The sequence below is a fragment of the Staurois parvus genome, unplaced genomic scaffold (assembly GCF_062004578.1).
Source record: "Staurois parvus isolate SC_StPar_1 unplaced genomic scaffold, SC_StPar_1.0 ptg000931l, whole genome shotgun sequence".
Lineage (NCBI taxonomy): Eukaryota > Metazoa > Chordata > Amphibia > Anura > Ranidae > Staurois > Staurois parvus.
The window spans coordinates 522,501-535,846 of NW_028318727.1; the positions used below are offsets into that span (position 1 = coordinate 522,501).

Genomic DNA, 13,346 nt, shown 5'->3' on the forward strand with positions numbered 1-13,346 from the left:
CGCTGCCTGTAGGAGGAGGGGGCGCCAGATAAGCTGCCTGTAGGAGGAGGGGGGGCCTGAACACACTGCCTGTAGGGGGAGGGGGTGTGGGCCAACACACTGCCTGTTGGGGGGGGGGGGGGGGCAGATACCCAGAAGAGGGTCCCAACGCACATCCAAAAGCATTGAGAAGAGAAAAAAAAAAGAATTTTTTTATTGAATGAATGTGTGACAGGTCTGGGTGGGCCTGACCTTTGACTCTTAGCTAGATGAAACTCCTATCCAGTGTTTTTTTCCTTTTCTTTAACCCCTTCACGCTGGAGCCTCCCGGCCCTTTAAGGGTTCCAGAAGCTGGGAGGCAGGGCAGGGTTTAGGGTCATGTGACTGCCGTGACGCGCCGTCACATGATCGGGAAAGGTCCCGATCAAAAGAGGAGATCGGGACCTTTCCGTGAGTACCGGACATGTGTGCAGGGCGTGCGCTCTCGGCACATATGTCCTTTTTTAACAGAACGCAAATGTACGGCCGCTCGGCGTCTAGGCCCAGACGCCGGGAGGCCGCACATTTGTGTGCAGCCAGCGTGAAGAGGGTAAACACACACTTATTTACATACTTACTCTGGTTGAAAAAATATCCAGTCATATGATGTGCATTTAGGAAAGAATGGTTTGTTTTCCACTTTTCTCCTCTAGCAAATGTCTTTTGTATCACTGAATCTTCCTCCATTCAAGAGGAGAAAAAGGAACAGTGACTGACCATTGTGACAGCTAATCAGAGGCCATCACAGAGATCAGGGCCTTTCGGTTCATGTTTCTCAAGACGGGCTCTTGGCGAGCGCAGTCCGTGTGCAGTGCAGCATGCCCTCAGCCCACAGTGGGGCATATACGTGTCCCCGTGAATAAAGACCTACTTCCACGAGGCTGTATACAGTATACATACGTATGCTCGTTGTGAAGAAGGTAATGACTAACTCGACTTTTTGCAGCACACGCATGTAATGCAATGGCACACAAACAAATAAATGCCAACATACACATTGTAAGCAGACTGAATCTTGCTGCCAGGCCTAGTCTATATAAAATAAGGACGATGTTCTATTTCGGCATCGCACAAACTGTCTACTTACAGAACAGCGAGGACCCCCAGAGAATGTTCCTGCACATCGAGGGCCCCCAGCACTGTGTCCAGGTGTGAGAGGTTTTTTGCTAGCAGCTCTCCGCTTTTGTTGATCAGCTCACACAGCTGAGTCATTTGCCCTGAAATAAACAGAAATCTTCACTGAGGGATTTACAGATCACATCAATATTAAATAAATCACATTATCGAGGTGGGACACGAGTAACTGCACACAGCTTCTGCTTTCACTACAAAGCAGAATGTTTCGAAGATCTCCAGAGTGCCTTGAAAAAAAGTCTTCATACCCCTTGAAATTTTGCACATTTTGTCATGTTACAGCCAAAAATGTTAATGTATTTTATTGGGATTTTAATGTGATAGACCAACACGAAATGGCACATAATTGTGAAAAGGAAGGAAAATGATAAATGGTTTTCAACATTTGTTACAAATAAATATCTGAAAAGTGTGGCGTGCAGCCTCCTTTACTCCGATACCCCTAACTAAAATCTAGTGGAACTAATTGCCTTCAGAAGTCACCTAATTAGTAAATAGAGTCCCTCTGTGTGTAATTTAACCTCAGTATAAATATGGCACAACCGCAAACCTACCAAGACATGGCCGTCCACCTAAACTGACAGGCCGGGCAAGGAGAGCATTCATCAGAGAAGTAGCCGAGAGGCCTATGGGAACTCTGGAGGAGCTGCAGAGATCCACAGCTCAGGGGGGAGAATCTGTCCACAGGACAACTATTAGTTGTCACTCCACAAATCTGGCCTTTATGGAAGAGTGACGAGAAGAAAGCCATTGTTGGAAGAAAGCCATAAGAAGTCCTGTTTGCAGTTTGTGAGAAGCCATGTGGGGGACACAGCAAACATGTGGAAGAAGGGGCTCTGGTCAGAGGAGACCAAAGTTGAACTTTCTGGCCTAAAAGCAAAATGTTATGTGTGGGGGAAAACACTGCGCATCACCCTGAACACACCATCCCCACCGTGAAACATGGTGGTGGCATCATGTTGCGGGATGCTTTTCTTCAGCAGGGACAGGGAAGCTGGTCAGAGCTGATGGGAAGATGGATGGAGCCGAATACAGGGCAATCTTAGAAAAAAACCTAAAAGCTAATTTATCTTGCGCTCCTCTATGGAAATCCCTTTCACCACCAATTAAAGCGGAGTTCCACTCATGCTGTCAAAAAATAAGTCAGCAGCTACAAGAACTGTAGCTGCTGACTTTTAAAAAACTTACCTGTCCCTCGGTCCCGTGGTGTGTCCCCCGCAGCTTGTTTCACCGGCCATCATCTTCAGTGTGGGCACCCAGCTGTGACAGCTTGCGGCTTCATAGCCGGGTACCCACTGTGCATGCGCGATCTGCACTTCATGCATGGTCCTGTAGTCTTCTGGGACCTGTCACGTGTCCCAAAAGTCTACAGGGAGGGAGGACACCTTCCGCTTCCGATCGCCTAGGCCAGTGGTGGGCAACCTTTTTTTTCAACTGAGCCAAATCTCGCCAAAACCACGATTGAAATTTATTTTGAGAGCCACATTTTTAAAACTGAAAATACATCCCCCATAGTAATTCATCCCCCCTATAGTAATTCATCCCCCCTATAGTAATTCATCCCCCCTATAGTAATTCATCCCCCCTATAGTAATGCATCCCCCATAGTAATTCATCCCCCATATAGTAATTCATCCCCCATAGTAATTCATCCCCCATATAGTAATGCATCCCCCATAGTAATTCATCCCCCATAGTAATTCATCCCCCATATAGTAATTCATCCCCCATAGTAATTCATCCCCCATATTAATTCATCCCTCATATAGTAGTAGTAAGTAAGTAGCAAGTAGTAAGCCAAGTCCCTCCTGTGTCAATTCACTTACCTTTGCTCCGCGCGTTCCTCTCGCCGTGTTCCCGCGCCGTTTCGGTCTTCATGGCGGACTGTGAGAGGAGCCTAGCTCCCCTCACGTTCGTCACGCTGCCCCGCCTACACACATCCTGACAGCCAATCAATAGCTATCAGGATGTGAGTGGCAGCGAGACTGGCCAATCATTGCTGGGCTAGCTGCAGAGTCCTCGGCCACCCGAGAGGAGGGAGGGGAGCGGCCGCCCGAGAGGAGGGAGAGGAGGGAGGGGAGGGGAGAGGAGGGAGGGGAGGGGAGAGGAGGGAGGGGAGGGGAGAGGAGGGAGGGGAGGGGAGGGGAGGGGAGAGGAGGGAGGGGAGGGGAGAGGAGGGAGGGGAGGGGAGGGGAGAGGAGGGAGGGGAGGGGAGGGGAGGGGAGAGGAGGGAGGGGAGGGGAGGGGAGGGGAGCGAGCGCCCGGCACACAGAAGAGCCGCATTAAAATGTGTAAAGAGCCGCATGTGGCTCGCGAGCCGCGGCTTGCCGACCACTGGCCTAGGCCAGGGGTAGGCAACCTGCGGCTCTCTAGCTGTTGTGGAACTACATTTCCCATGAGGCATTGCAACATTACAAAACTGACAGTTACGACTTGCAGAGGCATGATGGAACTTGTAGTCCTGCGGCTCTCAGGTTGCCTACCCCTGGCCTAAGCAATCAGACCAGAAGTGGGAGCGGGTACCTGTCAAATTCGGGTACCCGCTCCCCCCCTGCCCCCCAAAGGTGCCAATCCTTAATGGGGAGTGGGGGAGCAGTCCTTAAAGCGGAACTTCCCCTTTTGGGTGGAGCTCCGCTTTAAGTCACAAAACAGTGTGTATTAAATAAACCAAAAACAATAAGTACTGAATAAAATAAATATTAGGTAGACGCTATGCACCCAAACCCCAGGCTGTGTTAAACAGCCAATGATTAGTGCAGCGCTACATAATAGTGCCGAAATTGTATATAAATGACAAAAAAGTGTAAGTCCATAAATCTTCATTATATTGCTTCCATGCTTCTTTCATTAATCGGGGTCCATCACTGGGAGGACAGGCGACGTTAGACCAAACATATCAACACCTGTATGGTTTGGAAAACTTTGTGGTTAACCCCTTCACGAAAATAAATGATAATTAACCGCGCTCTAATATTACCGTGCCGATGCTATATACTTATAAAATACCACTAATTAATATATACTGTAACAATATCAACTTATCAACTGCATTACCAAAATTAATCAAATTATATTACAACAGTGTTTGGAAAAAAATATAAAAATAAAAAATGTGTGATTAAATCCAATAGTGATAATTTTACAATATAAATCTCTCATTAAAAATAAATTCATAAAGTTCACTGTGCAAATGTGTAAAACAAAAAATTATAAATATCTCATTAGAAATAAATTCATAAAGTCCAATGTGCAAATTGTGCAAAGCAAAAAACTAATTATATATATATATATATATATAAAAAATTGAAATTTTTTTTTTAATATATAAATTTATAAAGTTCAACAGCAAAAATGTGCAAAAAAGGAAAATGTGCAAAAAAGTTTTTTTTGAAGTTCAGCAGGGAGAAGATGCTGGTAATATACTCTCCTTTCAAGCTGCTTATGGTGGTGTGGATGGAAACCTACGGATTGTCTTCTGAGCCTATACAGGCATAAGGATTTCTCCCTCCTGGAGCCTCTCCTCACTCCAATGCTCAATGTATTCTCATATGACCCATAGGAGAAAAGAATAAAAGATATAGTGCCTTACCCAAGGTATATATAAACCCTCTTTAATGTGCTCCCACATTGCACTCACATTGTTTCAACAATAAGCACGCATGTATTGTAATTTAAGCCGCAGAGTGCGGTAATGATCAGCCTCGTAGGAGTGTTAACACACTGTCAGTACTCGCCGTAAGGATCCGATACGTGGTGACGTCACTACCCCTCCCCTTCACGCCTAACGGTAAAACAAATCTTAATGCCTAAGCACAATTTTGCAACTTTGACATGTTAGTAAAACCGTCCATATCATCACAACTACTTTGTACATCCGGGTGAATCATACCGCGTGTTTTTCAGGACAAATTGGGCTTTCATTTGGTGGTGAATGGGAATGGATATCTCCTGATTTTTTTTTTTTTTTAATCAGAGAAAAATTGGCCCAAAATAGTAAAAAATTAATTAATTTTAATTTAGCTGTGTGTTTCTGATTATGACCATAACCTACCACCAAAGAACAACCCAAAATAAATTCTTCAGCTCTCGATCGCAGCGATACCATATATGTGTATGTTATTTGTTGTTTGTACCCGGAGTACCGCCCAGAAACAATAGTACGCATTTTGTGTTTTGTTTTCTTTACCTGCACTAACATACAATTCTGAGGACCTCAGAATTGTCCTCAGAATTGTCCTCAGAATTGTATGATAGTACAAATAAAAAAAAAAAAAATATCACGGACAGTACTGAATTGTTTCTGTTGCAAATGCATTAATACGGCTACAATCACCTCAAGTTCTCTTTACCTAAAACATACTGACACAAGAAAAAAATAAAAAAATATCCTGACCTTTGACCCAAACCCTGGTACTGAACTAGATCAAACCTTGATCTTGGTTTTTTCTTTTTTTTTTTTTAATGTGTTTTGTTTTTTTTTTCCCTCTATGCAAGGAAGGCAAGAGATACATTGCATCTCTCTCCTCCATTCAGAGAAAAATGGACCGCGACATACGGTGACGTTGCAAGGGAACAGAGCCATCGGCCAGCGGTAAAAGTAAAACTTCTGGTCGGCAAATAGTTCTTGAGATCTGCTTGCCCCCCTTTACCGTGAAGCCTTAGGCTCCATTCACAGTTGTGCGACTCCAAAGTCGTGCGATTTCCATCACAACCCTGATACTAGGAGGCATGCACGGTGACGCAGTGTGATGTCTGGTGAGGTTTGTTAGTGATTAACCCCTTCGCGCCGGCGCCTCCCGGCCCTTTGAGGAATTTCTGACGCTGGGGGGTGGGGCTTAGGGTCATGTGATCGCTGTGATTGGCTGTCACACGATCGGAAAGGTCCCGATTGCAAGAGATTGGGACCTTTCCGTGCGATGCTGAAATGTGTTGGGAGCACGCAGAGCGTGTGGTACACAAATACGCAGCCCAGCCCTCGAGAGGACGCATATTTCATACGCTCGGCGTGAAGAGGTTAATTACGAAGCACCTCCATCTTGAAAAGTACATGCGTGAGATTTCCTTGAGGCACTGGTGTAGTGGAGTTCCCAGGGTGCACCTGTGGGGTCCTCAGTATGTCACACCAGCGCCTCCGGAAACTGGAGACCAAATGTAACCGAAAAGGTTATTAACCGCTTCCCGTCCACCCTATAGCAGAAGTACAGCTACAGGGCGGCACGGGTGCGAAAAATCACCTATATATACGGGATTTTGCAGTTCCGGGTAGATGGTGCGTGCCATAAACAAAAAAAAGACAGTTTTGAGGAAAAAAAAAAAACTATATTTGACTTTTTGTAAAAACATTTTAAAAAATAAAAATTTCTTCATAAATTTAGGCCAAAATGTATTCTGTGACGTCTTTGCTAAAAAAAAAAAATATCCCGATAGGTGTAAATTAATTGGTTTACGTGAAAGTTATAGCGTTTACAAATGGCGGTATAGATACTGGGATTTAAAAAAAAAAAAAAATGGAATACTAGCAATGGTGGCAATCAGCAGATTATTGCAGGACTGCGGCGGGCATTCTGACACTGGGAGGGAACGGACTTGGTGTCACTGACATCCCCAGTGACACCAATACAGTGATCAATGCTAATAAAAAGCACTGACACTGTACTAATGGCACTGGGCAGGAAGGGGTAAACATGAGGGGCGATCAAAGGGTGAACTGTGTGCGTTTTACTGAGTGCTTTCCACAGTAAGCACACTACTATGCAGAGCCATACAAAGCAGTGTGTTGGAGCTGACGGGAGAGATCTGTATTGTTTACATACGTGTCTCTCCCTCGTCAGTGATACTCTGCGATCGCCAGCTGAGGCGGCCAATGGCGGTGCGCACATACATACAGACACAGCATCTCCCAGAAACGAGTCCCCCCCCTCACGTTTGTAAATATTTGATATTCTCTTTTCATGTGACAACACTGAAGAAATGACACTTTGCTACAATGTGACGTAGTCAGTGTACAGCTTGTATAACATGGAAATTTGCTGTCCCCTCAAAATAACTCAACACACCGCCATTAATGTCTAAACCGCTGGCAACAAAAGTGTGTCCACCCCTGAGTGACAAGGTCCAAATTGGGCCCAAAGTGTCAATATTTTGTGTGGTCACCATTATTTTCTAGCACTGCTTTCACCCTCTTGGGCATGGAGTTCACCAGAGCGTCACAGGTTGCCACTCCTCCATGACGTCATCATGTAGCTGGTGGATGTTAGAGGCCTTGCGCTCCTCCATCTTCCGTTTGAGGATGCCCCACAGATGGTCAATAGGGTTCAGGTCTGGAGACATGCTTGGCCAGTCCATCACCTTTACCCTCAGCTTCTTTAGCAAGGCAGTGGTGGTCTTGGAGGTGTGTTTGGGGTCGTTATGTTGGAATACTGCCCTGCGGCCCAGTCTCTGAAGGGAGGGGATCATGCTTTGCTTCAGTATGTCGCAGTACATGTTGGCATTCATGGTTCCCTCAATGAACTGTAGCCCCCCAGTGCCGGCAGCTCTCATGCAGCCCCAGACCATGACACTCCCACCACCATGGGGGCCCCAGACCATGGCACTCCCACCACCACGGGGCCCCAGACCATGGCACTCCCACCACCACGGGGCCCCAGACCATGGCACTCCCACCACCACGGGGCCCCAGACCATGGCACTCCCACCACCACGGGGCCCCAGACCATGGCACTCCCACCACCACGGGGCCCCAGACCATGGCACTCCCACCACCACGGGGCCCCAGACCATGGCACTCCCACCAACACGGGGCCCCAGACCATGGCACTCCCACCACCACGGGGCCCCAGACCATGGCACTCCCACCACCATGGGGCCCCAGACCATGGCACTCCCACCACCATGGGGCCCCAGACCATGGCACTCCCACCACCATGGGGCCCCAGACCATGACACTCCCACCACCATGGGGCCCCAGACCATGACACTCCCACCACCATGGGGCCCCAGACCATGACACTCCCACCACCATGGGGCCCCAGACCATGACACTCCCACCACCATGCTTGTCTGTAGGCAACACACACTTGTCTTTGTACTCCTCACCTGGTTGCCACCACACACGCCTGACACCATCTGAACCCAATCAGTTGTTGGTGTCATCAGACCACAGGAGACGGTTCCAGTACTCCATGTCCTTAGTCTGCTTGTCTTCAGCAAACTGTTTGCGGCTTTCTTGGTCATCATCTGTAGAAGAGGCTTCCTTCTGGGACGACAGCCATGCAGACCAACGTGATGCGGTGTGCGGTGTATGGTCTGAGCCCTGACAGGCTGACCCCCCCCCCTTCACCCTCTGCAGCAATGCTGGCACCACTGACAGGCTGACCCCCCCCCCCTTCACCCTCTGCAGCAATGCTGGCACCACTGACAGGCTGACCCCCCCCCCCCCCCTTCACCCTCTGCAGCAATGCTGACACCACTGACAGGCTGACCCCCCCCCCTTCACCCTCTGCAGCAATGCTGGCACCACTGACAGGCTGACCCCCCCCCCCCCCCCTTCACCCTCTGCAGCAATGCTGGCACCACTGACAGGCTGACCCCCACCCCCACACCCTCTGCAGCAATGCTGGCAGCACTCATACGTCTATTTCCCAAAGACAACCTCTGGATATCACGCTGAGCACGTGCACTCAACCTCTGTGGTGGACCATGGCGAGGCCTGTCCTGAGGGGAACCTGTCCTGTTACACCGCTGTATGGTCTTGGCCCCCGTGCTGCAGCTCAGTTTCAGGGTCTCGGCAATCTTCTTATAGCCTCGGCCATCTTTATGTAGAGCAACAATTCTTTTTTTCATATTCTCAGAGAGTTCTTTGCCATGAGGTGCCATGCTGAACTTCCAGTGACCAATATGAGTGAGAGCGATAACACCAAATGTACCCCCCCCCCCCGCTCCCCATTCACACCTGAGACCTTGTAACACCAACGAGTCACATGACACCGGGGAGGGACAATGGCTGATTGGGCCCAATTTGGACCTTGTCACTGAGGGGTGGAGTCACTTTTGTTGCCAGCGGTTTAGACATTAATGGGGGTGTGTTGAGTTATTTTGAGGGGACAGCAAATCTCCATGTTATACAAGCTGTACACTGACTACGTCTCATTGTAGCAAAGTGCGAAGAAGTCTTCTGTTCTCTCTGTACTGCTTCCTTTGTGTGAAATCCCCGGTGATCCTGCCAGTCGTCCTCTGCTTTCCTATTAAAAACTGACCACACTATATATGAGAGCACAGTGTGGTCAGTTCTCTAGTTGTGCTGGGAACTCAGCCTGCTCCCCTCCAATGATCAGACTTGTTCTAACAAACCTTCCCCCACCCTGCACAGCCATTCACTGGGAAGATCAGTGTGCTGCTGCTGCTCCTCCCCCAGCTCTCTGAGCTCTTTGGAAAAAGTATTTATAATGTATTTTATATCTATTCACAAATGTTTTACTTTTCATTTCTATTTTAAATGGAATGGGTTGTGTTATAAGGTGAGGGGTCACACATACTCCGAATGAGGTCCATGAAGGTTTGGATGGACGGGCCGTAGTGCTGCACACACCAGGAAGTGCTCTGCGGGGGGAGGGGGGGTGAGATCTGCCCATACATTGTACAATTTTCTTATTCAATTTCCTTTAGATTTACCTTCAACTATACAGTGCGAGGGCCGGCCTGACTGCGTACACATTGGAAGCGCTCAGATACGCCCTCAGATTATGTGCTTCTGGTAAATCTAAAGGAAAATTGTACAATGAAATGGTGTCGTGTGTGGGCAGCCCAACCGTCCGATCTGAGGGTTTAATGAGAAAATAAGAGGGCCCAGAGTACAAAACGGAGACTTCTGTATGACGAGGTCATCGCTGAGTCAGATCCAGGAGGGGGCGCCACACAGGGGGAGAGACACAGGAGATCAACACTGTACTGTGAGGGCAACCCCCACACACACACTGATCCCTACAGAGTGCAACCTGCTTCTCCTCCTACCGATCCCTACAGGGTGCAACCTGCTTCTCCTCCTACCGATCCCTACAGAGTGCAACCTGCTTCTCCTCCTACCGATCCCTACAGAGTGCAACCTGCTTCCCCTCCTACCGATCCCTACAGAGTGCAACCTGCTTCTCCTCCTACCGATCCCTACAGAGTGCAACCTGCTTCTCCTCCTACCGATCCCTACAGAGTGCAACCTGCTTCCCCTCCTACCGATCCCTACAGAGTGCAACCTGCTTCTCCTACCGATCCCTACAGTGCAACCTGCTTCTCCTACCGATCCCTACATTGTGCAACCTGCTTCTCCTCCTATTGATCCCTACAGTGTGCAACCTACTTCTCCTCCTCCTACTGATCCCTACAGTGTGCAACCTACTTCTCCTCCTCCTACTGATCCCTACAGTGTGCAACCTACTTCTCCTCCTCCTACTGATCCCTACAGTGTGCAACCTGCTTCTACTCCTACCGATCCCTACAGAGTGCAACCTGCTTCTCCTCCTATTGATCCCTACAGTGTGCAACCTGCTTCTCCTCCTATTGATCCCTACAGAGTGCAACCTACTTCTCCTCCTGATCCCTACAGTGTGCAACCTGCTTCTCCTCCTACCGATCCCTACATTGTGCAACCTGCTTCTCCTACTGATCCCTACAGTGTGCAACCTACTTCTCCTCCTCCTACTGATCCCTACAGTGTGCAACCTACTTCTCCTCCTACCGATCCCTACAGTGTGCAACCTGCTTCTCCTCCTACCGATCCCTACAGAGTGCAACCTACTTCTCCTACCGATCCCTACAGAGTGCAACCTGCTTCTCCTCCTACCGATCCCTACAGAGTGCAACCTACTTCTACCGATCCCTACAGAGTGCAACCTGCTTCTTCTCCTACCGATCCCTACAGAGTGCAACCTGCTTCTCCTCCTATTGATCCCTACAGTGTGCAACCTGCTTCTCCTCCTATTGATCCCTACAGAGTGCAACCTGCTTCTCCTCCTATTGATCCCTACAGTGTGCAACCTGCTTCTCCTCCTACCGATCCCTACAGAGTGCAACCTGCTTCTCCTCCTATTGATCCCTACAGAGTGCAACCTGCTTCTCCTCCTGATCCCTACAGAGTGCAACCTGCTTCTCCTCCTACCGATCCCTACATTGTGCAACCTGCTTCTCCTCCTACCGATCCCTACAGAGTGCAACCTGCTTCTCCTCCTACCGATCCCTACAGAGTGCAACCTGCTTCTCCTCCTATTGATCCCTACAGTGTGCAACCTGCTTCTCCTCCTATTGATCCCTACAGAGTGCAACCTGCTTCTCCTCCTATTGATCCCTACAGTGTGCAACCTGCTTCTCCTCCTACCGATCCCTACAGAGTGCAACCTGCTTCTCCTCCTATTGATCCCTACAGAGTGCAACCTGCTTCTCCTCCTATTGATCCCTACAGTGTGCAACCTGCTTCTCCTCCTACCGATCCCTACATTGTGCAACCTGCTTCTCCTCCTACTGATCCCTACAGTGTGCAACCTACTTCTCCTCCTCCTACTGATCCCTACAGTGTGCAACCTGCTTCTCCTCCTCCTACTGATCCCTACAGTGTGCAACCTACTTCTCCTCCTCCTACTGATCCCTACAGTGTGCAACCTACTTCTCCTCCTCCTACTGATCCCTACAGTGTGCAACCTACTTCTCCTCCTCCTACTGATCCCTACAGTGTGCAACCTACTTCTCCTCCTACCGATCCCTACAGTGTGCAACCTGCTTCTCCTCCTACCGATCCCTACAGAGTGCAACCTACTTCTCCTACCGATCCCTACAGAGTGCAACCTGCTTCTCCTCCTACCGATCCCTACAGAGTGCAACCTACTTCTACCGATCCCTACAGAGTGCAACCTGCTTCTCCTCCTACCGATCCCTACAGAGTGCAACCTGCTTCTCCTCCTACCGATCCCTACAGAGTGCAACCTGCTTCTCCTCCTATTGATCCCTACAGTGTGCAACCTGCTTCTCCTCCTATTGATCCCTACAGAGTGCAACCTGCTTCTCCTCCTATTGATCCCTACAGTGTGCAACCTGCTTCTCCTCCTACCGATCCCTACAGAGTGCAACCTGCTTCTCCTCCTATTGATCCCTACAGAGTGCAACCTGCTTCTCCTCCTGATCCCTACAGAGTGCAACCTGCTTCTCCTCCTACCGATCCCTACATTGTGCAACCTGCTTCTCCTCCTACTGATCCCTACAGAGTGCAACCTGCTTCTCCTCCTACCGATCCCTACAGAGTGCAACCTGCTTCTCCTCCTATTGATCCCTACAGTGTGCAACCTGCTTCTCCTCCTATTGATCCCTACAGAGTGCAACCTGCTTCTCCTCCTATTGATCCCTACAGTGTGCAACCTGCTTCTCCTCCTACCGATCCCTACAGAGTGCAACCTGCTTCTCCTCCTATTGATCCCTACAGAGTGCAACCTGCTTCTCCTCCTACCGATCCCTACAGAGTGCAACCTGCTTCTCCTCCTACCGATCCCTACAGAGTGCAACCTACTTCTCCTACCGATCCCTACAGAGTGCAACCTGCTTCTCCTCCTACCGATCCCTACAGAGTGCAACCTGCTTCTCCTCCTATTGATCCCTACAGAGTGCAACCTGCTTCTCCTCCTGATCCCTACAGTGTGCAACCTGCTTCTCCTCCTACCGATCCCTACAGAGTGCAACCTGCTTCTCCTCCTATTGATCCCTACAGTGTGCAACCTGCTTCTCCTCCTATTGATCCCTACAGAGTGCAACCTGCTTCTCCTCCTATTGATCCCTACAGAGTGCAACCTACTTCTCCTCCTCCTACCGATCCCTACAGTGTGCAACCTGTGTACCAGTGAGGCACGGTAGGAGTGCAGGCCAGGCAAGAGGCACAGAGTACAGGCAGGAATGAGGCACAGCGTACACTCCGGCAGGGATGAGGTACACCAAGGTAGGCCCCAGGCCGCCCCCGCCCCCCTCCTATCTCTCACCTTGGGAGGAGAGTTGGCGGACGCTGGTGACGAACTGCTCCAGGGCGGAGGCCATGTCCGGGGTGTCCGCCTCCCTCCGCGGTGAGGCCGGTACCGGGGCAGAGCGGAGTGCGGGCCGAACTCACTCCAACACTCAGCAGCGCCCGGAGCTCGCGAGACTTCCCGGGCCGGGCTCGCGATGACATTCCC

The 13,346-nt window shown here is 49.5% G+C and overlaps 1 protein-coding gene across 2 annotated transcripts in view; it reads right to left on the reverse strand.

The window, feature by feature from the left end:
* The window catches only part of COPS3 (COP9 signalosome subunit 3), a 40,417-nt gene extending 27,071 nt beyond the window's left edge, over positions 1-13,346 (reverse strand). The window contains exons 1-2 of one of the 2 annotated variants that reach the window (XM_089656720.1): positions 13,158-13,346; positions 1,106-1,235 (exon numbers count right to left, since the gene is read on the reverse strand). In XM_089656720.1, the coding sequence (XP_089512846.1) occupies positions 1,106-1,235; positions 13,158-13,212 (185 nt within the window). In that variant the 5' untranslated portion in view covers positions 13,213-13,346. The remainder of the gene's footprint in view (positions 1-1,105; positions 1,236-13,157) is intronic. The other variant, XM_089656721.1, reaches the window with a different exon arrangement.